Source organism: Berghia stephanieae, chromosome 4 (assembly GCF_034508935.2).
Source record: "Berghia stephanieae isolate SIO BIC M18660-M18661 chromosome 4, UCSD_Bste_1.3, whole genome shotgun sequence".
NCBI lineage: Eukaryota > Metazoa > Mollusca > Gastropoda > Nudibranchia > Aeolidiidae > Berghia > Berghia stephanieae.
In genome coordinates this window covers 29,667,775-29,695,028 of record NC_088363.1, presented here as the reverse complement: position 1 = coordinate 29,695,028, position 27,254 = coordinate 29,667,775, and the positions used below count along the sequence as shown (strand labels likewise).

At 34.2% G+C, this 27,254-nt stretch overlaps 2 protein-coding genes across 2 annotated transcripts in view; one reads left to right on the top strand and one right to left on the bottom strand.

Annotated features, from left to right (window-relative positions):
• Window positions 1-3,076: 3,076 nt before the first annotated feature.
• Window positions 3,077-10,112, bottom strand: LOC144971985 (uncharacterized; the record flags this gene model as incomplete). The annotated part of the gene is given in 2 exon segments (XM_078913067.1): window positions 3,077-3,577; window positions 9,980-10,112. A coding segment is annotated over 1 exon segment (229 nt), but the record flags the coding sequence as incomplete, so codon positions are not given.
• Window positions 10,113-19,000: 8,888 nt separating this feature from the next.
• Window positions 19,001-27,254, top strand: part of LOC144971984 (aromatic-L-amino-acid decarboxylase-like) — a 40,823-nt gene continuing 32,569 nt past the window's right edge. Inside the window, exons 1-2 of the mRNA XM_078913065.1 lie at window positions 19,001-19,201; window positions 21,712-21,825. Of these exons, the coding sequence (XP_078769191.1) occupies window positions 19,001-19,201; window positions 21,712-21,825 (315 nt within the window). The remainder of the gene's footprint in view (window positions 19,202-21,711; window positions 21,826-27,254) is intronic.

Below are 27,254 nucleotides of genomic sequence, written 5' to 3'. Positions count from 1 at the left end.
ATCTTCTGGTCTAAATATATGCCGGTCGGCTAAAACCATTATAACGCACTTAAACGTCCCACCATCCTTAAAGTCGGCCTATTCACCCTGCTGAAATAGTTATGCAACCTCACGATTCAATATGTAACCTATTCATTATTAGTCCTCCAAAGGACTTGTTAAATACACACTTCGAATGATTTTGGAATCGGAAAAGTAGAATGTGTGACGTCACGACTTTTCCTTTCTTTTGTTAAGCTCGAGTCTCGGGTTTGCATTGTTAAGGGGGGAAGCGACACTTAAGGGTCATTTTTTTATTTGATGAAATATCCTAAACTTCTATGCACAGACATAATGTATATGGTTGGGAAGGATGATTGCATATAATTGTTTTCGAAAAAAAGTTGCCCGTTGCTATGGAAACGACGCCATATTGGAAAATAAACAACAAATCTTAAAAAGTCAAAGGCTTTTTTGTTTATCAACCCATTGCCATAATATTTTGGCCAGAGGTAGAAAAAAGGAAATTAAAGAAGCTCTAGAAGCCCGATTTTTAATTTTTTAATAAGAAACTTTTAAAATTAAGTTCAAAGTTATTACTCGATTATTCCCCTTGAAAAAAGTTACATAATTTCAAATTACTCATAAATTAATTTTTCTTCAAAAATCCGGCTCCTAGAGGACCTGCGTATTTGTATGACACTCATTTCTAGAAAGTTTGAAGAAGATTGGTTGAAAACTGAGGGACGAAAATTGCAGCTTTGAGAAAAACGCATTTAAAAGTCAAAGTAAACGAGTTGAGGGAAAAACTCTCCTCTCGCTCTCTGATTGGATTGTGACCACATGACATAATTAAGAACAAAGTGATTGGTTTTGAAGATAGAGGAGAGTTTTTACTTTTCATTGATATGTTTTTGACTTTACTTAGTTATAAAGACTATTTGATATTCTTTCATGAATGAAATCAGTCGAGTGAAACTAAAAATGGACAGGATTTAACCATACTATGGGTCACAAAATACTTATGTTATTTTGAGTAGATAAAAAACTGAAAATGAAGTTCTCGTGCAATTTTTTATGGAGACAAATGGTCATATGACAACATCCCACCAAAATCTAATTTTAGCAAACTGGGTCAAAATTCATCGTTTTTAGTGTCGCCCCCCCCCACACCCCTTAATGAATTGTCTAAAAGATCAATTTGGTCTCAATTTCTGCTTATAAATGTTGTCGATTAAATCACATAATAAGAACAATATTGATTTGTGTTCATGACAGATTACTCAAAATCATTAATTTTACTCAATAGACATTAGGGGAACTTTACCAAGCCCCTCAACGTAAATAAAAAATGACTGATTGCTGGACTAAGCAAATTTCACATCGATGGACACCTTCAAGGTAAATACTCAGTACTTCTACTCACCTGACCACTCGTACCATAACAGAAAATCATGTGTGACTTTGAACGTTTATAGACTGATTGAGGGAATCAATGAAAATGAATTTCATATCGAGCTGTTAAAAAAAATTAAAAAATGTCCTCCATTCTATATTATTCGCCCGAGCGTTATTGTGGGTTTGTCACAAATTGCGTGTTTTGATAGGTCGAAAATCTACAGGCATGGTTAATTTTCGTGACACAAGTTACGGATATGAAATAAACAAAAGTTAGCCATTTTCACTACTACACGTGCGTGTTATATTATCAATAATTATTTATTTGGTTCGGTTATAACGTCTTACTTGATGTATTTTTTCAAATTTACTATAGTGTATTCTTGACTTATCACGTGCTAAACATTGGAATAAAATTCGCAACTCACTCTATTCCATCGACGTTTAAGAAAAGGTGATTTTTAAACGGAAAATAGTTTTCTTTGTAGTTTTATGATGCCAAGATTATCGACAGAGAAGGCAGGCAAGTGATTGGATCGCTTGGAGTTGGGTGATCTTTTAAAGGAATGCGATTCCATTTGTCACCTTGCATCGATTATGAAACTTAATACGAAGAAACAGACACTGCTGATTAACGTCCTAGACCATAGCTTTCGTAAACTCATAGCTTGACACAGACCAAAACAATACTTCAAAAGAAAAATATCATAAACCAAAGGGGATCGTTTGTTTCATTCAGCACTAAAAACGACTACGACTCCTAGAGCGGCTATGTGGTCTTGTGGTATGACACTCGCTTTCGGATCGGAAGATCCTGGGTTCTAACCTTGCTCGGCACATGGTAAGTCCTTGGAAAAGGCTCTTTACTCAAATTCTGTCACCGTACTCAGGTGTAAAATAGGAACCTGGACGTCATCAGCGGTGTCTATCGAAAACAAATTGTAATATCGTCTAACAGGCGTCATGTCTCGTTCTACATGTTCCGTGTTGCTGTTGGTCTGGGACCCTTTGAGCTCAAGGTTTTTATTTTTTTTACTCACTCGGCGGGTGCAATGATCTATAAATGACGTCAAAAGATATGTTTGTATCAGGCTATAAGTAACAAAGGCTACTCCTAGATCTGGTCAGTCAAGAGTGACAACTGCAGCACAAGATCGTCTTAATAATGTTCTGACCTATCTCCGAAACAGGTTCCAAACTGTTATGCAGACATCAACAACAATTCAGGAAACAAGATGAACAGTGTTTGTATTCTTGTATTCCGGGAAGATATGGTTGGGGGGGGGGGGCTGAGCAATAAACGATTCTTACGCTCTTGCATTTTGGAATTCCGGACGTGTTCCCTGCTGCACGAGCTTGCGAATGCGCGTGGGGAACAGACTTTGAATTCCAAAACGCAAGAGTACAACAAATATTTTTTTCTACCCCTCAATCGATTCCAATTTCGTCATCTCTGAGTAGAAGACATTTACAAAAATATTTATCTATATGATATAACTTCTTTTTTAAAAATTCTAATCGTAATGAAATTTTACGTGAAATCTGACGTCACAAATTATTATTGTAAACTTGATATCATTACGCGTTACTATTTAGGGAGAAGGGTGGGATAATGTAGACTAGAATATTATACGACTATGTCAGATTTGTCAATTGACTGAATGATAATTTTAGACGCGCCTAACTGTCATTGACTTACCTGTGAGGGTAGCATTCTGTCTATACGCCCATGGAAGACCGCCTAGCTTTGTATCCACCTCCATTGTGTAAAGAGGAAATCGTGTTTTCATATCCAATGGTGGAGTGGCACAAAAATCGTGGTATTTGAACCCAATACATTCTGGTATCAGAGATAATAAACCACATCCAACGAGAAAAAGAACAAAAATCGGGTGAAGTGAAGTTGAAAGTTCAAGGACGAATGTCATTGTACCAGAATATTTTGGTTTTAAAAGATTCTGAAGTTCTTCTTAATTTTACTAATATTATTTTCGTGATTTGGTTTACTTGTTGCCTATGATTAAATTAGTACTTTTCTCTTATAGTTCCCTTATCCTCTTCTCTTTAACGTCGATGCTTTTGAAGCTTGAAATGGTGGTTGTCTACTAGTTTTTTTGCGAAGGCTTGAAAGGTCAAAGATGAGATACAAGAAGCATGTGGCGGTCTTCACTCTATGCTTTTATACAGAGGTCCTTGGGATCTAGTTTGATAAGATAAAGCAAATATACAAGAATAAGTTCAATGCAACTGGGCGTTTTGTCATCATCATCAACCTCGTCGTCGTCATCATCATCATCATCATCATCATCATCATCATCATCATCATCATCATCATCATCATCATCATCATCATCATCATCATCATCTTCATCATCATCATCATCAACAACTTTGACAAGACTATTAAACGAGTTAACAAACTTACCACAGGATCCATGTCTTTCAATGAGTTATACACAGAATATACAGAACACCCATTTCAACACTTATTAGTATATTGTGCGGCTGTGTGATCTTTTGGTATGACACTCGCTTTCAGATAAGAACGTCGTGGGTTCGAGCCTCACTCGGCGCATAACTGAGTCCTTGGCAAAGACTCTTTACTCACATTCTCTCACCGTACTCAGGTGTAAATGAGTACCTGGCCCTTAACAGCGTTGTCTCTGTCGAGAAAAAATTGTAATATCGCCTAACAGGCGCCATGTCTCGTTCTACATGTTACCTGTTACTGTTGGTCAGCGACCCTTTGAAAAGCGCTTTGAGCACATTTAGTGGATATTGCGCTATATAAAATATCATTTTTTTTGTTTCTTAAAACGTTAATCCATACAAGAACTGTGCCATGCCATCCAACATTAACATTTTCTTGTGTTCTGAACTTCTTACAGTAATTGAATATCAGACCTGGTGCCACCACAAATGTGAACTGACGGCTCAAACCAGTATTGGGTCTTGGAGAACCAGGAGCCATAAATCGGTTATAACAAAATATATGAGACTTTAGTTTTTATCTTAAGAAAGAGTCTATTTTTGTCAATAACAATTGGAAATTGAAAACAAGTTTCATACTGTTTGCTATTATATCATTTCACAGCTTCTGAGTCAACCCAAAACGACACGGTTTAGATTAGGCGGCTCACAAATTTTAATTTTATACCCAAAGTTGATCTGTTTAAACATAGATAGTTTAAAACTAATTTTTTTGAATATTTCTTTTTTTCTTTTTTTTCTTCTTCTTCTTCTTCTTCTTCTTCTTCTTCTTCTTCTTCTTCTTCTTCTTCTTCTTCTTCTTCTTATTATTATTATTATTATTTTCACATGCTTTTGATAACATTTCTAAGTTTAGATTATCAATCCTTTAAGTTAAAAAAATGTTGCGAACAGTATCGAAACACTGCTGAGTATAAAACACAATACGATACCCGAATACGTTACCATTGAAAATAACAATAACCTATTTATTTTAAAAATAAGAATAACTCTCTAATCCAAAAAGCCAAACAACTGCTTTGTTTAGTTTTTTTATGGTTTTACGGCCCTTGCAAACAAATGCAAACTATTTTGCTGGTGCGACTATACTTGTGAGGTCTGTTTAATTAAGATCACACCATTTTCACCTGATATTTATTAAAATTCGAGAGAAAAATGTAGAGCTAGTGTCGTCAGGTAAATAAGAATTAAAATTCCATTATTTCGTTAATAAAACTTGATTTGATCAACAGTCATAGTAAAACAATGACATGTCCGTCTCATGCTTCGTGCATAACTTAAATTATCTTGATGGCAATTTCAACGCCACCAACCTTTCAACGAAAGGTCATCCAACCCTCAAAATTACTCCTAAGAAGTACGCTTAACACTACAACTCATCCTTGTTTATGCATAAAGTTAACGTTGTAATATGGATAATTAATAACTAACCATCTCAATGCGCTAAGGAAATAAATTAATGTCAGTAACATTTCAGTCCATTTTACCCTACATTAACAAAACGACCTCATTTTGGTAAGAAAAACGTGTATTTGTGGTTACTACTCGCAATTACAATAGACATGGCCATGTGGACCTTGTGGCTTGAGGCTCGTCTTTGAATGGGAAGATCCTGGGTTCGAACGGTGCATAGTTGATTCCTTGGAAAAGGCTCTTTACTCAGATTATCTCACTGTAATCATGTGTAAAATGAGTACCTGGCCTTCTTCTTCTTCTTCTTCTTCTTCTTCTTCTTCTTCTTCTTCTTCTTCTTCTTCTTCTTCTTCTTCTTCTTCTTCTTCTTCTTCTTCTTCTTCTTCTTCTTCTTCTTCTTCTATTTTTTATTATTGTTATTATCATTATTTTTATTATTATTATTACTATTACTAATATTATTATTATTATCAAAATGAATACAAATAATCAGAAAAACCATTCCATCATTCAAATAATAATAAACATTAAATTACACTATATAATATAAACACTATATATACAAATATAACACTAAAGTCGTTAGCTGGCCCACACAGGGACTCTTTTCATTCATATTGGCGTTACAATTTACAAACTAATTGGGCCAGTGATAGGGGTAATGGATTGACTTACTAAGAAAGAAAATACGTATGGGCTACGCTTAATATCTAGGAATGTGACACGTTTCGTCCTCTTGGGTAGCAGCCTCTTATGGTTCACACTATTATGTTATGACGATCGACCCAATCAGCAAAGTCCGGTCCGCATTCGTGCACCGTCGCGAACCCGCCTGGTAGCATCGTCACAACACACCTTTCGACTAGATGCTCTGCCGCCTCGGGTTCTTGCCCACAGCGTGGACATATTGGACAGGAAGTTAGACCCCACCGATGTAACGCACTTGCCGTTAGGCAGCTCCTCGGTGAATTTATGTTGGCAATCTCTATTCAGTTTCAACTGAAACAGCTTGTGACTCATCGTCTTGAGGCGACGTCTAGGCGAACAACTTGCCAAAATGCGATTTTCACGTTAAAATAACAAGAGATGTGACATTTTAGTTTTTGTCACATTAATAAATGTTATTCATTCTCCACATCAAAACAGACAAAACTGTTATTTTTGAGTAAAATTTCTTTTTTTTTTTTACAAAGGATAACAATAGAAAAATAAATTTAAACTTCAATTTAATAAATGGAGAAAGATAATGTGGATGTTTCGGGTTTCCCCTTAATAATTTAAACACGATGAATAAAACGTTAAAGACGAATGAGAGATGCGAGAATGGAGTTGTAAAGGTGAATAAACAAACAATTGTTATGATTATTCTCCGCAACAACGTCATTCTCACAACTAATATTCGTCTTTAGTGTTCCATTCATCGTGTTTTAATGATAAAGGGGGAACCCGAAAAGTCCACATTGTCTGACTTTGTTTATTAAATTGAAGCTTCTATTCAATTTCCGATAAATATTAATTTTTTTGAGCTTCAAGCAGCAACAAATTCTTTGTCCTTTTTATTTTTACCATCTGACCCACCCCCAACTTATGATAGTTTTGAGGTCTAAAGTTTTTACTTTAAAAATTAGAATTCCCTTTATTCATCACCATAGGGAAATTTTTCTCTAGGGTCTATCCCAAAGAAATACTAGAATACCAAGGCGTCAGCCGCAGTGCTAGGGCGAGGTGACTTGCTCAAGGTCCAAAGCGTAACGACGGGTAATCGAACTCGGCACCTTTCGGGTACGAAGCAAAAACCGCACTGCTGAGCCACACTACCTCCTAATAACAACTTATCCGAGAAAAGACAGATGGAGGAATGAATAAAAGCGAGAAGATTAATCCGAAGAATGTTGATACATTTTGTTTGTATTTTTACTGCACTCAAATGCCACCGTTGTTTATGTCTTTTTCTCGAACACGGGACAACAACAAGATGAAATGGTCAAGTTGATAAATTATCCGACTCCACCTGATGACAGAGGTCGGTGGGCAGTGGACAGCCACACCTGCTGCTCTTAACTCTCAATGTGCTTTCAATTAACTAACAATCCTGCCATACTCAAACAAGGACATACAAGCACGATTTAACAATTTGGCCAGAAAACACGGTCTTTAAATATCGATCGATTAGAATGACTTTTCTATTGGCAAAAACTCAAATCTAGGATTTCGTGAAGTCCCAGGTTTAAGAGATTGTTTTCTTTTTTTTCCAAGATCTGAGGCATTTTAATTGAACGAGTTTTCTGGCCAAAATTTCAAATACGTGTATTTTGTTCCCGAGTAAAGCAGAAAGAACACCACATGGGAAAAATCCCCCACTTAATTTTCTAACTATTACGTGACATTACACCTCTAAAATGTATTATGGTGGGATTGTTAGAATGCTAAAAACTGAATTTGAATTCATTAGTCGAGTTTAAGAGCATGAATCTAAAGGTGCCTGAATGAATCAATAAAATAAAGGGAGTAAAAGGACTCTTATACAATATAACATTTTTATCTCTAATGTTTTAACTATAATGCATTTAAACGAAAGGCCGAAATTTTGTGTTATATCTTTTATAAGAGTCATTTTTACTCCCAGTATTTTAGTATACATTATAGAACCTGTTAAGTCACATCCAGATAGGAAATGAGTAAATACTTTCAAGTAATATAATGGACATCACAGAAGCACAAGATTAAATTTGAAATGCCAAAAAGACTCAGCTGATTGTTCTATGAGGCAAAATTTAAGTAGTTTACTCTTTCACTACATAAATGACAAAAACTTGGCATTCTTCTCACAATATGAAATGGGACTTATCATCATCATCATCATCATCATCATCATCATCATCATCATCATCATCATCATCATCATCATTATTTATTATTATTATTATTATTATTTTATTATTATTATTATTATTTTATTATTATTATTATTATTTTATTATTATTATTATTATTATTATTATTATTATTATTATTATTATTATTATTATTATTATTATTATTATTATTATTATTATTATTATTTTATTATTATTATTATTATTATTATTATTATTATTATTATTATTATGATTATTTACATCATCATTATTATTACCACTATTATAAAAATAAACTTTATTATTATTATTATTGCTCTCTTAAGATAACTTTTCTAAATTTTAAAACATTTTCAGAAAACATTATTTTTTGTTTTAAATGTCGAAGACTATTTTTTTTGATTGAACAGAGGATCTTTATTTAGAGTCAAATTACATCAGAATAATCGCCCATATTTCGCTTAGAAATTTTCTATATTCGTAAATACAAAAATTGTAAGATGAAAGGAAAATGTTTTCCATTCTTAGAAGATTTTAACAGTTCTACTGCACATTTCAATTTTCATCTCATTGTTTCTCATTCCATTAATAATTATTAAGAGTTTTAATAACTTTTTAAATGTAGATATGGGGGCCAGAAAGCTCAGTTGGTAGAGCGCTCGTTTTACTCGCAAATATACTGAGATTGATCCTTGGTGAATTAGAGAGATGTATTGACCCTACACAGCAGTGATTGCATAGCTTGGTTTGTAGGATCTGGCGGAAAGTACGAGTACTATGCAATAAGCTAGTGTCTTATCCAAAGGATTGCAAGATACGAGTATGACTATTGTCCGTTTCATGCTTTAGAAATTGGATAAACTCCTGCTCCATGTTTTCATGGTTCTAAAGGACTAATTTGTATAGATATATTATATTATACATGCATATAAAACTAAATGCCAAACATACGATTTCGATTTCTTTTTTACATTTACACTTAGACACATAATTATGAAGCATACTATTTACTATCACGGATTTAAAATGAGGGTAATGTAATTTGTGATTATATTTTAATCATAATCAATCGTGTGCATCTATTATAAAGTCTGTTCCTCTTTGGAATATGATGTACTGGGGTATAAAGGTGTTAAATGTCTATGAAATTATACAAGAAATAATTTTGTTCAAATGGCGGTTACGATTGTACAATTTACGACGACACATTTTCCCTACTGATGGTCGGCGGATCAAACCTCTGAAGTCCCGATTTTCACGATCGGCGGATCAAAACTCAATAAGACTACTTACGTGCTTTGTGCATCACGTTTTATTTCATTTTGGGCGGTTCAAACCTCTGATGAACATGCATCGTCATCAGAGGTCTGAACCACCGAAAATCAAATAAAACATGGTGCGCAAAGCTCGTGTGTAGACTTCAGAAGTTTACTCCACCAATGGTGAAAATCGGGACTTCAGAGATTCGATCCGCTACCATCGCTATTCTGTCTTAATTTAAACAGGCGTCTAAGTGTCTCAAATCGGTTATTATCTCGGTTGTATCTCGGTTGTATCGGATTCCGAAAAGTGAATTGAGGACTGGAAAGATTAAGAAGAGAAAACCCCTGAGTGCTATGCTTTGTACAAAATAACATTTATTCTCCACCATCAAAAAGCATTGAAATCAACCCCAAGTTTCACATTTGTGGGTATACATTCAATCTTCTTCACCAAGTTCATCTCGAAATAACACCGTTTTGGAATGAAGAATCATAAAATGATAACCTTCAAATAAATTTACTATCTAAAATCCTGTATTTGAGATTATCAAAGAGAAAAAAAAAAGAAACGACACTTACGTTTGACAAATAAATGCTCTTAGTTTTCCTAACGGTTCATTCACTAAATGAGGAGTTGATGTTTCTTTCACATGGCACAAACCGCTGTCCAGCTCTCGATCTATCTACCTGGCCTCGCCAACCAACTTGTGGCTTCTGTTGACCACCTTATGAACGAAGATGGTCGTACATGTTCTATCCTAAACGAAGCGTTACAACAGGAGATCCATCTTTCCGGTAAAATGCAAACTGTTTAATCAGACATTTTGCATATTTGGAATGATGTGGTTCACTGATATGACACTGGCTTTCGGATCGGAAGGTCCAGGGTTCGAGTCCCGCTCTGACCGATGAATATTTTAGTCCTTGGGGAAAAGGTTATTTCCTTACATTCTCTCACTTTACTCATGTAAAATGAGCACTTTGCCGTTAACAAAATTGTTATATTCCCCAACACGTTACGTGTTGCTGTTGGCTAGGAACACTTTATAGAGCACTTTGAGCACGTTTATAGGATATATCGCTACATAAAACCTCAAGTTTTATCATTGTTAGAGCCTGCCCGTCTATCCAATCTTGCTCTCGTTTTCCTTTGAAATTTTATTGTGTTTTCTTTTGTATTATTGTGAATTTCATATCATCTTGATCGCGATATGACATGCATCTTATGGTGTCATTTACTGTGATATTGAAAAGAAGAAGAAGAAGAAGAAGAAGAAGAAGAAGAAGAAGAAGAAGAAGAAGAAGAAGAAGAAGAAGAAGAAGAAGAGAGAAGAAGAAAGAATAATAATAATAGTAATAATAATAATAATAATAATAATAATAATAATAATAATAATAATAATAATAATAATAATAATAATAATAATAATAATAATAATACTTTATTTTCCATTAACAAAATTTAGGATTAAATGACGTTGAGAGAATTGTGAAACACACACAAAAAAATAAAAAATAAATTATAACAAAAAATGTGAGCATTTATCTAGCACAATATCCACTAAACGTGCTCAAAGTGCTTGAAAAGGGCCCCCGAGCCAACGGCAAGTTTAACATATAGTATCATGCTTCCGTTTTATACAGTGCAGCTCTCCTGTTAGGTTTACTTTAATGTATTAACACTTTAACAACTTCCTTCATTTTCCATCGCCATGTACACATTAACAGTTGAGTCGAGTGGAAACAACGTGTGAATTAAAAAAAAAACAAAACAATTCATATAATGTATCTTCAACTCGAATGAATTTCTGACATTACTATTTTAAAAGCATTCTATATAAATAATAATAATAATAATAATAATCTTTATTGTCCAAATTAAAGGCAATTCATGTGAGGTAAACAATGCTCAGTTTGGTTCATGGTATGAACATCAACACATTTACAAATACAGACACAGCCATACACGAACATACACGCTTGCACATTGTTTCTACACGTGTATACAAAAGAAATGAGCGTACATACAAACACATATAACATACATACATACATACATACATACATACATACATACATACATACATACATGCAGACATACATACAAACCAGCATATCATCGTATATGCATGCCTACATTCATACATACATACATACATACATACATACATACATACATACATACATACATACATACATACATACATACATATATACATACACACAGACACACACACAGACAGATAGAACGATACGATATATTTGCTGGGACAGCAGATAACCATATTATAAATATAGTGTCTTATATTAAGAAGAAGATGGCAATGATTGTGATGATGATGATGATGATGATGATGATGATGATGATGATGATGATGATGATGATGATGATGATGATGATGATGACTACGATAATGATGATGATGATGATGATGATGATGATGATGATGATGATGATGATGATGATGATGATGATGATGATGATAACGACGGCGGCAATGTCGATGATGATGATTCACGACACTGCTTCTCGTTATTTTCATTGGTTGTCTCATTTTTCCACAGAAGATTTGTTAATTAATTTTATGGCGGTTGGAATGAAGGTTGTCTAAATGCCAGAAGACTTGACTTCAAATAGAAGGAACGCAGTTGGCTTCACTCATCCCATTTTTATTACCTTTAGACCACCTGTTAGTGATTAGTTCTCATTAAATTATATCATTCAGACTATAAACGTTTAACTTTAAACACAGTTTTCGCTTATTGGTATGTTTAATCTGTGTTGTGAGTATTATATCTAAACGCAGAGCATCAATAATAATTCAAGATAATTTTGTATGGTGTTGTGTTGTATTGTCATTGTCTAGACCTTTAAAAAGATAAAATAAAAAAAAATTGAGCTTTATATAGTGCAGTAACCACTAAATGTGCTCAAAACGCTTTACAAGGGGTCCCTGGTCAACAGCAACATTTAACATGTAGGACGGGACATGACGCCTGTTAGGCGATATTACAATTTTTCGGACAAAGACAAAGCTGTTAACGGCCAGGTACTCATTTTACACCTGAGCACGGTGAGAGAATGTGAGTAAAGAGCCTTTTCCAAGCACTCAACTATGCACCGAGCGCGAGGCTCGAACCCAGGACCTTCCGATCCGAAAGCGAGTGTCATACCACAAGACCATATAGCCGCACAAAATAAATGATATATTTTTGTGACAGATGCGATAACGTTGCATTCAACATTATGGTCTTGTGGAAAAACACTCGCATGAGGACCGAAAAGTCTATATTTTGATTCCCGCTTTGAGTCCTTTGAAAAGGCTCTTTACTCACCCTACTCAGATGTAAAATGAGTACATGACCGTTAACAATGTTGTATTTGGAGGGTAAAAAGAATGCAATATCGTCTCACTGGCGTCATATCTACTCTAAATATTAAGGGTAGCCGTTGGCTAGGGAACCCATGTCGAGCGGATATTGTGTTATATAAATTCTTAAATGTTTTATCATGAAGACATTTTCTTTTATATTAGTGAAATATCCACTAAACGTCTCAAAGCGCTGACCAACAGCAACACGTAACATGTAGAACGAGACACGATGCTTGTTGGGCGATAATACAATATTTTTTTCCGACAGAGACAACGCTGTTAACGGGACAGGTACTCATTTTACACCTGAGTACGGCGAGAGAATGTGAGCGAAGAGTCTCTTCCAAGGACTCAACCATGCGCTGAACTAGGCTTGAACCCAAGACCTTCCGATCCGAAAGCGAGGGTCATACCATTAGACCACATAGCCGCACAAATATAATCATATCAGATGCTAATGTAAGGTAACAAGGTTCATAATATAGTAAATGCAACATAAAACAAATAGAGTATTTATGATGAGGCCAATTTGGAGAAAAATCAACGAGGCACATTATGTTACGATCATGTCACCACAACAATAGATTTGTTTGCATAAATGCACAACCTTCACTTCCTTTAATGGCTTGCATTTCAACAAACATAGCTATCTGAAAGCTGTCTGTATCACTTACCTGTACAAAAACTATACAACCGCTCCCCCTCTCTCTCTCTCTCTCTCTCTCTCTCTCTCTCTCTCTCTCTCTCTCTCTCTCTCTCTCCCAGTATTTTAAACTAAGTTCTTCGTTTTTAGTTTGTTTTGTACTACCATAGATGGTATTCGTTTAGTTAAAATACCAACAACATCCACCAACTGGATTAAACGTACCAAAAATGAAAAACTATAATATATAAACGTGAATTTTTATAGTCTGTTTGATATAATTTATTGATACATAAACATTAAAATGACTGTCTAAAAACAATAACAAAGAGTTGAGTGACGTCATTTTCGTTCCTTCTATATTCTTTACTTTAACGTATTACTATATTCATCAACGTTTATAGATTGTACGTCAAAAAATACAAATGGGAGGGGAATTAAAACAAGCTTGCTTTCTCTCTCCGCACCATTTCAGCCTCTACATAAAGACATAAAATGACTTTTTTAAAATTGAGTAGTTATATATCGCAATATCCGCGAAGCGTGCTCAATGCGCCTCAAAACAAGTTGCTTCCGATTTCCGCACTTTTTCAGCCTATACATCGAAACAGTAAATTAAAAATTTTAGTATGGGTATTTTTATAGAGCAATATCCACGAAACGTGCTCAAAACGCTTTACAAATGTTTCATAGCTAACAGCAACACTTAATTTTTAGGACGAGACATGGCGCCTATATGGCGATGTCATGTTATAATTATATTCTTCGACAGCGTATGTTATAAATGGCCAGGTACACATTTTACATCTGAGTACGGGTAGATAATGTAAGTCAAGGGTCTTTTTCAAGGATTCAACTTTGAGCCGCTCAGAGAGAGAGACTCGAATCCGGGACCTTCCGATCCAAAGGCAATTGTCACACTACTAGACCACAGAGCCACAATAATCCGAAAAGTAGAAACTGATCCAATATGAAGACAATGTGACAACACAATTTAGGGGCCATAGACGTGCAGACAACAGAGCGATCTTATGAATCTCTATAGGCTGTCGCAAAGTGTACAATATTTGACTTTTGAGCTTTTATATATCGCACTATCAACGAAATGCGTTCAAAGGTCTTTACAAGGGGTAAGCTAGCAGTAAAATTTACTTAAACATATTCAACGAAACATGACGATTGTATGATGCTTTCACAATATTTCTGTTCTACAGCGTTCAAACCGGCCAGAGTGTCGTGAGAGAATGTGAGAAAATTGAGCTCTTTTTTATATATAGCGCGATATCCACTAAACGTGCTCAAGCGCTTTACAAGAGGCCCCTGGCCAACAGCAACACTTAACATTTAGGACGGAACATAACGGCTGTTAGGCGATATTGCAATTTTTTTTCGGACAGAACAACGCTGTTAACGACCAGGTATTAGTTTTACACCCGAGTAGGGTGAGAAAATGTGAATAAAGAGCCTTTTCTAAGGACTCGTGCGCCGAGCGAGGCTTGAACCCAGGACCTTCTGATCCGAAAGCGAATGTCATACAACTAGACCACATAGCCGAAAAGAGCTTTTTCCGATGCCATGAATTTGCGCGAGCTCAGAAGGAATCAGGGATCTACAGGCCCGAAGTCGGTTGTCATAATTAAAGTTAAGAAAACCCGAGCAATGGTCATTAGGTCAAGTACACGCCTTCGGATCTGAAGGTCCTGGGTTCTAATCCCCAGCTGCGCAAAGTTGAGTCCTCGGGAAAGGCTCTTTTCTCACATTCACCATAGTCGGGTCAAAACTAGTACCTGGCCGCTACTGCTACTGCTATTATTAATACTACAGCTACTACTACTACTACTACTACTACTACTACTACTACTACTACTAAGACAACAACAACAAGAACAACAACAACAACTACTACTACTACTAGTACTACTACTGCTACTACTACTACTACTACTACTACTACTACTACTACTACTACTACTACTACTACTACTACTACTACTACTACTACTACTATTACTACTTCAACTTTTTTGTATTTTTGTTGTTGTTGTTGTTGTTGTTGCTGTTGTTATTTGTCTGTGTGTGTGTTTTTTTTTTTATTCCGTCGAAATCCTGTTGCCCGGCGATTGGTCACATACTCGTTGATAATCTCCATTCCTGACCGAATTGACCACCCACTCAATTTTTATTATAAAGAACTATTTAACCCAGCGTGTCTTATTCTGTGGAATTTTGCTGACTTTTCAGACCAGAAATCACATCTGATTTATATGTTAAATCAGACCCTATTTCTAATGGCAAGGAATAAAGACTCACGATACGATTTGCATTTGGTTGCTAAGAGACCACAACACCTATCCCGGAAATCATTTGGCAAAGAAAATTAATTCATGACCAAAAAGAAAACAATCGTAGTCAAGTGCCCCTTCTCTGTCATGCGCAGAAACCCATTCAAGCTTTGACGTCATGACATTATGTTAATGAGATTGGGTGCAAAATAAGGCGAACACTAATGCCTGTAAACACCCTGCTTGTTTTGCTAGGGAGAAGTGATGGTGGTGATGATGGCGGTGATGATGATGATGATGATGATAATGATAATGATGATGATGATGATGATAATGATGATGGTGGTGAATTTGATGATGATGGTCATGACAATAATGTGGTGATCTTGTGAGAACGATAAGTGTCATGATGGTGATGATGATGCCGACGTCAATGATGATGTTAATAAAAATATTGATGGTGATGGTGTGTGGCGTAGTTGCACACATATGTTAAGGCTAATGATCGTATAGTGGCTTTTTGATAGATGGTAATGATATTTCTTTCCATTGTGTTGTAGATGTTAATAATGATTAAAGAGTTCAAGGGCCAATGATGATAATTGAATGTACATTCAAGACATTCAAATCAAAGTCCAGATTTCAAGTTTCATTTCTTACAGCTTTATTTGTTGTAGTAAATCTAAACAAAATAGCATGGTCAAATTTCAATCAGTTTCATAAATTTCACATCCCTAAAATCAGTCCAAATGTTAATTCTTTTTGCCTATGTAACCATCGTTTTTAAAATACGTGGAATATCTAAGTCCGTAAAATTAAGATTCTTAGTAGGATGTTAGAACTTGCAGCATAATGCAAAAAGTCTAGACCTAGGGAAGTGTAGCCCAAAGTGAAGTAAAATCTAGATTAGAATCCAGAATAGAATCCCAGTTTGATCAGAAACACTCTGTTTTATATCCTATTATAATCTGTTCCCACAATTCCTATAACCAAAGGTCAGTTTTTACGCCCAAATAATCAAATGTCAGTTTTTACGCCCATTAAAAAAAAAGAGTGTTTTCCAGACTCGAACCAATGTCCTACATATCCGAAGGTGTGTTTTTTACCACTAAATCACAGAGTTGACGTACCCTGAGCAAACACGTATTTGAAATTTGGGCCAGAAAACTTGCCTTTCAAATATCTATTGCTTAAGATTATCATTATCTTGGCAAAATATGTCAAATATGGGACTTACCGATGTCTGAAGATCGAGTGTTCAGGCCAATATTTAAAATTTTGTTTGTTTGGGTTTGTTTTATCAAAGTAAGACGGATAAAGCGTCTATCTAATTGATAGTTTTAAATTATGGAATGAAAAAGTGCGATAGCGAGCAAGTCAATTTGAAAGAGAGAGAGAGAGAGAGAGAGAAAGAGAGAGAGAGAGAGAGGAGAGAAAGAGAGAGAGAGAGGGAGAGAGAGAGAGAGGAGAGAGAGAGAGAGGGAGAGAGAGGAGAGAAAGAGAGAGAGAGAGGTAGAGAGAGAGAGAGAGAGAGAGAGAGAGAGAGAGAGAGAGGTAGGTGGAGGTGGGGTGGATCCGATTGGTCTTGGATTGGCCAGCGATGTAATTGTCAAGGGCCTTCTCTTTTCGGGGTTGTTAAGTTATTGGCTTGTTGTTCTCACAAACGGTGAAGCGATGATAATTACCAGGATCTCTGTTTATTCCCATTTAATTATTTGAGTAGCATACGGATTACATAGTTCAAAATCTCTTCCACTGGATTACCTACAATAAATTTTAAAACTACGGCAAGTAAAATCGTTGTTATATTTTTATTAAGAAGCAATATTATAAATAGAAGATCGAAATTTTATTTATCTGAAAATCTGGTTTTACACTGAATTTGATATGAACCTATTTATGACGGAGATGACTTTTTCAAATTTTCAAATCATAATTCTCTTATTATTGATTTGGTTAAAAGGATAAACTTTTTAATCTTCACATAAGAACAGAAGGTTTGAAAAGCCAAAGTGAAATTATTATTTCATCATGTTTGGTGAACAAGGGAAACAATACAGTGTATCCATAAATTAAATTTTAATAACATCTTTATCAGAAACACATTACAGCCAATATACTTTAAACATGAGCCTATGAGTACATCAACACTTTACATTTTGATTATCATTATCGTTTACTCAATGCCTTCAATATAGATGCCATGGTCTCATACAATCAAATTTAACCTATTTTCGAGTTCTTTCCGTGTGGTTTGTAGCTTTTATGGCGTGGTGGATTCAATAACAGCTCTTTTATTTCTCGGTGAGCTTTCAAACATCTAGCATGGGAGCTGAATAAACAATGTATCTGATGTAGCCCCATAGCAAAAAGTCATATGGAGAAATGCCTGGTGACACAGGCAGACAGGCATCGAGTCCATCTCTCCCAATCCATTTGTCTGGAAACGTTTAGAAATTTGCAAACGACCTGGATCCAATGTCGATTAAAACCGTCTAACTGAAAAACAAAAATTCTAAGGTTGATGTTCACGGGGATGAGATGCAGCATACATTTCTAGCATATCTAAATTGACAGTAAAGAAAGATGGACTAATTAGTCTGTTATGTATCTGCCAACATCAAACATAAACTGTATGTTTCAGCAAAATTAGAAAACCCGTTTCTCTGTTTATTTGTTTTTCTAAACCTTTTCATGTCCTTTGCTGGTCTTTCAATCTGTGCAATGAAACGTTGTTGAGCTACTTTTGGCGATTTCGGTTCATGCAATCACATTCCATCAATAGAATTCTGTCGCACTGTTGGGATTCCGAAATAAAAGGAGAGAAAAATAAAAGGAAGTATTTTAAATTAATGTTCATTTTGCTGCGTTTGGTGATGTAATGAATGTCTCAATGATTAATGGGCAAACAAATATGACTTTTCCTTATACGATGGCAAAAACCAGATGCAAATATCTATAATGATTTTAGAATAATAAGTTTTTGAAAACAGGGAATGACGAAGTGTACATCATATTGCATTTAACATCATATCTTGCTTGTATAAAATTGAAAAAAAAAAAGATTTGCGTAAAAAAAATATAAGAAAGTAGACAAGCAATTGTAATGAAAATGAAAACTAATTTTTTAAACTCACTTCGTGAAAAAATGTCCAGTTTTATTTTAAAAGACAATGTTTTCAACAAAATCCAGTTATAAATTAAAGAGAATTCAGGTTTTACTTTGAATTTTTTTGTTTCTTGAACCATTTAATAAGTCGTCCTTTCTTCGATTTTTTCCCATACATTTTCTTTGATATAGATGGACTCAAATGAGTTTCTCAAGCGTGGTCGAGAGATGGTTGATTTCATAGCAGACTACATGACCAATATCCACTCCTTTAACGTTGTGCCGGATGTCGAACCTGGTTATTTGCGGACTCTTCTTCCTCCCAATCCACCAAAGAAGAGTGACGAATGGCAGGATATATTGGACGATGTGAATAAAGCCATACTTCCTGGGGTAAGGTGCAGGTTGTTCTTGCCAAGAATCATTTTGTATAGAGAGTTTTCTTAACCCAATCTTTTTCATTACAAGTGATTCCGCAACTAGGGTGCTTCTTACCCAAAGGAACCGAGTTTGATTACATTCCTCGTTGTGTGGCCTTGAGCAAGTTAGCTCGCCCTTGCTCACTTTGCGGCGCTGCACTGCGACTGGCACCTGGGTTATTCCAGTCTTCCCTTGGGGTAGACCCTAAAGACAAATTTCCCCTTGGGGATGAATAACGGGTATTTTATTTTTTTTTTTTTTTAATTTTTAAACTAAAGGCAATTAGCTAGAATTAAAAGAGGAGAAACTCTTCCTTAAATAAACGCAAAAGTACACCCCCAGAGCAGTTTTATCGACTCGATCATTTTGATCGAGGTTCCTTTATAGAATTCTAGGGATTATTTTTGATAGTCTAAGTGTGAATATAGCCATACTTTCTGGAAAAAGCAACAAGTTGCTTAAGCCAAGAAACATCTGTATATAGAGTTTTATTTATCAAATCGGTTTGATCAAGATTGCTTCATAAAATTGTGTGAGATTTGGTATGCCGGGCATCGTGAATATAGCTGTGATAAGCAACATGTCGCTTTTGCCAAAACGCATCTGTATTTAGAGTTTTTATTAACCAAATCAGTTTGATAGGGATTTCTTCTGGAAATTGTGTTAGATTAGGTTTGAAAGTGATCGTGAATAAAGCCATACTCCCGGAGGTTAGCAGGTGGTGATTATAACCAAGGAGCATATCATTATTATCAGTCGAATAAATTGTGTGAAATTACGTTTCCGAGTGTTCAAACTCCCTTGATGCTTTCAAAGCTAGTTTAAAATATTACTTGCTCCTTTTGTGTTTTAGTAACAATACATTTATTATTCATTACATATAATACGTCGTTTTATAAATACGATTTTATTGTCTTTCCAACATAAATCATTTATGTGAAGCGCTTAGAGACTATTATCCACGAAGTTAAGCAATATTGAAATGCCATTTATATATATATATATATATATATATATATATATATATATATATATATATGTATACATATATATGCATATGTATATATATATATATATATATATATATATTATCACCATATTAACATATTGTTCACTTGTATAGTAATGTATATAGGATCAAAGCACGTTTTTTTGGGTTGTAAACACAAGCTTTCTTTTAAGATTTTCACAAGCATGTCAAATGAAAAAAAAACAAAAACTAAGCGCTTTCTAATAAATAAACATACCTTTAATCTTCTTATTGCAACCCTTTGCATCCAAAACCATTCATAAAACAAGGAATCCGTTAAAATTAAAAACAATTTTGGAGTAGTCAAATATCTGGATTCTCTTACGGTATGGCTATAGATTTCGGGACTGTGAGTACCTTGTTCGAGCGAATCCCACCGTCTGCAGCCGGATCCTGAAGCGAATTTTACACCAAGTTGCGAAAGGTGAAGTTGGTCACTAACCCACGGTCAAGGCGGTTTTGCAAGGTGAAGGTAGTCATTATCTCACGGTCAAAGTCAATCAATTACATCCTGTCTGTTGTCAAGTCAACGGGAAAGCGTCTACGAATCCACAGTCTGACGCTTTCGGTCGTGAAATTTATTAAAGGTTTATTCAATTCAACTCTTTATTATTGAAAATGGTGTTTCTCTTTCATGTCACATTTAATATTTGTGAAAAATAAGTTTGTTTAAATTTGACTTTGATTTCTGTCTTCATATTCGAAATATTTTAGGCTGTATTGCCATAGGTATGCCAATTGTACACCGATTCAATTAATCAATAGCAAGACCGATGCATTGAGTTCTTTAACTTTAACTTTAATGACAAAGATCTAGGCTTGGGAATTCTTCGTATGTTCAATTCTTTGAACGTTACAATTCTTTCTATTTCAAAAGCTCTGAAGCATATCAATCATTTTCATCTTAATAGCAGAATGCGTGACTTTAGTGAAGAATGGGAAAGGGACACCTTCTTAAAGAAGAGGTCCCTGCCGAGCAACGTTATTTTATCAATGTTATGTTAACATTTTTGGGAGACCTTCCTTAAGCTACTACATCCCAAGTCTTCTTCCGATGTTAAAGAGGGGGTTTGGGAGGGGGGAACTTTTTTTTAAAGTCCCCCCCCCCCAAACCCCTTTCTAAAGAAGTTCTAGTGCAGGGGGTTTGGGAAGGGGGAGACATTAAAAAAATCCCCCTACTAGAACAAGAATACTTGGGATGTAGTAGCTTATGGAAGGTCTCCCACATTTTATATGGTGTCAAAAAAAAAAGAATAATTTTTAGTAACAGCATTGCCTTTGTCGGAAAAAAAAGAAATAGCATATCGTGTTACATGTGTCTTGTTTAAGTGTTGTTGTTGGCTTGAGAACTGCATTTGGTACATTTGGTTGAAATCAATAACACTATCTAAAAGCCCAGCTTTAAAAAAAAATTAAGACATAATGCATTTATCCCACATGTCTCATTCTACAGATTGTACATTGGCAGCACCCAAACTTTCACGCTTATTTCCCTGCAGGAAATTCGTATCCATCCATCCTTGGTGATATGCTCTCCAATGCTATCGGATGTATCGGCTTTTCTTGGGTAAGAAGTTTTATGGGCTCAATAAAATATAATGTATAATAAACATTCTAGGTCTAGTTTGATATCACAAATCATTTCGTCCCATTTACTCAATAGGTGTGTGGGTAAAGTGTTGTGAACTATCGCGAGACGAAACTTTTGCGTGTATTATGTCAATTTCTAGAAATAAATGAGCAACAAAAAACAATCAAACAAACAAATAAATCTAACAAAACACAACAAATTCGTACGACAATGTATTTAGAAAAATAAACAAAATTATTAGCGGCTATGTAGTCTTGTGGCATGATCGGAAAGTCCTGGGTTCGAACCTCGCTCGGCGCATAGCTGGCTCCTTGGAAAAGGCTCTTTACACATATTCTCTCACAGTACTCAGGTGTAAAATGAGTACCTGTCCGCTAATAGCGTTGTCTCTCAATAAAAAAATGAAATATCGTCTAACAGGCGTCCTGTCTCGTTCTACATGTTACGTGTTGCTGTTGGTCAGGGGCTCTTTGTAAAGCGCTTTGAGCAGGTTTAGTGGATATTGTGCTTTGTAAACGCTCACGTTTTAAAATTTTTAAATTTATTTATAAGAATTGATTATAAATATACCTTCATAATATAAAACTGCATTGGTTTCCATAAAATCACTATAATATTACAACAAAGAAAATGCATGCCCTTTACATCTCAACTGACGTGAACTTATTTTAGGTTTCAAAGTTTCAAAGTTTATTCAATCTTAGGCTTTCGCCAATAAATCAACACTTTGATGCCAACATACATGAAAGTGGAAAAAAAAATAAAAAAGGTAAATGGAACCAAAAAATAAACTGATACACCACACAAAAATACAACAATCGTAATACCATCAATACATTCAATAATAATAATAATAATAATAAATAATAATAATAATAATAATAATAATAATAATAATAATAATAATAATAATATATAATAATAAGAAGAAGAAGAAGAAGAAGAAGAAGAAGAAGAAGAAGAAGAAGAAGAAGAAGAAGAACAACAACAACAAGAATATCAATAATAATATTACCATCATCACTACACCCCAATCATCACCGTTACCACCACCACCATTAACATTATCACTACCACTATCACCATCACTTTTACATTTCCAATCAGATTTTATCATTAAAAAAAAAAATAAATAAAAATAAAATATTGATACCCATCACAACAGACCTCCTTACTACTACGAAAATTGCCGTAGTACTACGGCTAAATCCCGAGCTGGATATAATAAAGGTTTTTAATTAAATGTCATTTCTTGAAAACGAAGTTCTGGTGCCAGAGCTATCATCTAGAGTTAAAAATAGTTTTCCCCACCCATTATAAGGACAAACTGGTGGTTTTTAAGGGTGGTTAAAATGTCTACGATGTTATTTACCCTGAAAACTACTTATTACATTTTCCTATTTCAAGTAGGCAGGTCTGCTATGATAAGTATCAGTTCCATAGTCAAAATAAGACAAACAAAGATAACTTTTATTTTAATCAATAATCCATACAATTTGATGACAACAGACATGAAAGTGAGAAAAAAAAAGGTAAATGAAACCAAAGCATAAAATGATACCATAAATATAATCATAAAAATACAACATTGTAATACCACCAATACTTACAATAATAATAATAATAATAATAATAATATAATAATAATAATAATAATAATAATAATAATAATAATAATAATAATAATAATAATAATAATTGTAAAAATAACAGAAGCGCCGCAGCAATAATATCTAGTATTGTATTTGTAAATGAGGACCACGCTTATATCCTATTCGTTGACAATTAAGAAGATAGGGATTATATCATGGTAATTCTGTTTTGGATAATAAAGTTATTGACTTTTAGTAATATTAGGTGCTCCAAAATGCTTTGGTCTGGGTGATCTTTATCTTCGGGAAAATTCCAACATAATAAATAGCCCACGACTTATTTCACACATTTCTATCGTTGATTAAAGTTCTAGAAGAATGGGATTTTGCGAACATTGCCTAGAAGTTTCAGACATATTAGTTTAACGTATTGTTTGGTAGAATTACAGAATTAATTCCCAAAGACAAATAATTGAATCTTTTAGAATATCACCAACATCTAAGTAATTTTCCGTACTGATATAGTCCAGAGCGAAACAAGCTTGCGTACTTCAATTATTCCATGTCAAGGGTTGGTTTCTTTGTTTTTAAGAATTTTACGGCGTTTGTGACGCATTGAAAGAACAGAAAATGTATAAGGTAGTCTAAAAGTATACTTTTCTCAAAGGCACCTGAGGATAAATAAGGCAAAGGTAAATGGTGCGGATAGGGCACCAAGAGCACCCCTCGGTGTACTTAGATTGAAATCGCTTAGAAGTCAAAGATACAAGCAAAGGGTCATAACAAGTGCAATACATCACTTCTTTTACAAATCACATCAAAACAGAAGAACCAAGGGAAAAAAAATAATATATATATCATATAGAGCGTTTAGTTTTCATTACTCTATCTAGTATCAAATACAGAAGAATCGTTACGTCTCTGAAAGATAATTTATAAATTAAATAACGTAATGCCATCAATTTTGTTTAAGTATACTAAAGGCGAAGTTTTAATATATATATATATATATATATATATATATATATATATATATATATAAATATCTATATTCAATAGTTTATAGTTTATACCAGTTATTTTAGATTTTACATTGCCATATGATCTATGTTCATTACGCTCAAAAGATAATACTCGTACAAGCTATTTGAGATATGTTTTATGTGCTATCATTAAATAACGTATTCAAAGAACAACTCTTATTCAGCTTAAACAAAATAAGATAAGATAATAACACTGGTTATGATATCAATGCTGATAATAACAACAACAACAACAGCAACAATAATAATAATAATAATATTAATAATAATAATAATAATATTAATAATAATAATAATAATAATAATAATAATAATAATAATAATAATAATAATAATAATAATAATAATAATAATAATAATAATAATAATAATAATAATAATAATAATAACAATAAGCCAAATGCACAATCGAAACTGATCTTTATCTTGGTAAACTATAATACAATATTTTAATATCAATGCCCAATTCCCCCCCCCCCCACCCCACTTTCTCACACCAATACACTCACACACACACACATACTTATATATATATATATATATATATATATATATATATATGTGTATATATATATTATATATATATATATATATATATATATATATATGTATATATATATATATATATATATATATACATATCATATCGTATTTTGTATAATATACCACATCTTAGTATCAGAACTGCAGTTACTAAAGAGACAAAAACAAATGAAAACAAACAAACAATCGCATTATTCCCTTTATCATCAATTTTAATAAGTTTTCCTTGCCGTGGAAACCACAATTATACTTGTAAATATTTCTTGTGTTCGATCTGTACCTTAAAGCAAAGTCTACCTAAGTCACCTTGCTGTCTACTGTCTCTGCATTTCAAAAATTTGATAAATTCAAACATACTTGGTCTATTTTTCAGTTTTTCCCGCAGGCAATTTCTTCTCTCATGCGTATACCTCGAACATTCAATTAGATAATTGTATTCGTCTTCTATTATGTCACAAGTAGGACATTTACGATCATTTCTATCTACTTTTCTTGTGCCCCATCTACCCCTTTCTATATAAAACAAATGAGAACTCAATCTGATTTTTGAGATGGCAACTCTGTAAGATTTATTACACAGTTTCATATATGGTTCTAACTCAAATGTGTCTTTAATGTGTTTATACAGCCGTCCAGACGTCGTCATCGACATCTCAGCGTGCCACTCTTGTAGAAGCATGTCATCCAAGCGTTGTTTTAAAACCGCCAGAAAGTAATTTTCATTTGTCACATTTTGTTTAACCCAATAATGGCCCATTCCACTCCTATCCAGCAACTGCTTCACCAGGCTTACCAAAGTTGTTGTGTTTGGTTCATTAATATTCAATTGCATAAGTTCTTTGTATACTGCATGAGTGAATGAGCAATCATTACTTCCTGGGCGAATAAGTTTCAACCAATACTTAATTACTTTCATTTTTCTTTCAATATGCAAAGGATACACCCCCAATTCCCCATAAACAAAACAGTTTTGTGTGCTGTGCTTAACGCATAGAATGGATTTAAGAAAACCGAGGTGAAATCTTTCAATTGGATCCGCTCTTCTTAAACCCCATATTTCTGCCCCATAATTCATTATTGGTAAGATAGTACTATTGAACAGTTTCATTTGCATCTGTGGTAAAATTTCTGTGTTAGTGTTAAAATACTTTCTAAGTGAAAATAGTGCTCTCCTGGCTGAGTTTGTTACTTCTTGTGTACATTTTGTAAGAGATCCCGATGCGCTAAAATGACAGCCTAGATACTTGAATGACGAGATTACTTCAATACTTTTACCCTGATATGACCATTTGTCTTGTTGCCCAGTTTTCCCTCCCTTTTTAAATACTACGATTTTTGTTTTACTGATATTTACCTTAATTCCCCATTGCGTACAATATTCTTGTAAAGAGTCTAAACCGTTCTGCAAACCCTCTTTTGTTTCACTGATTATTGCCATATCGTTTGCAAACATGAGCAATTTAATTGTAATATCCTGTATTTGTAATCCTATGGAATCGTCACTTAATTTACTTTCAAAATCATTAACAAACAGCGAAAACAAAAGTGGCGAAGTGCTTTCACCCTGTAATAATCCGCTGTTTGATTTAAAAAATTGTTGTTGACCTTTACCTCCTGTGGCCAGCTCAACCTTTGAATACATGTTTCTAAATAGCTTGACAAATTTTGAGCTCACACCGGATTTGATCAATTTTGTATATAATGCGGATCTGTCAATAAGGTCATATGCTTTTTCATAGTCGATAAACGCACAATGTAGCTTCTTGCCTTTAGATAGCAATATCTCGATAATTCCATGTAGAATAAAATGGCAATCTGCTGTGCTCCTTCCCTTTCTAAATCCATATTGAACCTCGTTTAACACATTCTCTCCCTCCACCCATACATTTAGTCTTTCATTCATCACTCTTGTAAACAGTTTTCCTATACAACTCATTATTGTTATCCCTCTATAATTGTTCATATCTCTTTAATCTCCCTTTTTAAAAATCGGCACAATTCTACCCTGACTCCATATCAAGGGGAAATATTACAATTCTAGTATCTTATTGAAAATCGATAAAATCAGTAATTTGATTTATGAAGTTGCATTAATAATAAATTCATTTAACATGATATCCACTCCAGTAGCTTTGCCGCGTTTAAGAGCCTTAATTGCTTTGTGTAGTTCTCCCATCTCGATTGGCTTATCTAAAATGTCTATATCTATAATAGTCCTTCCCACATC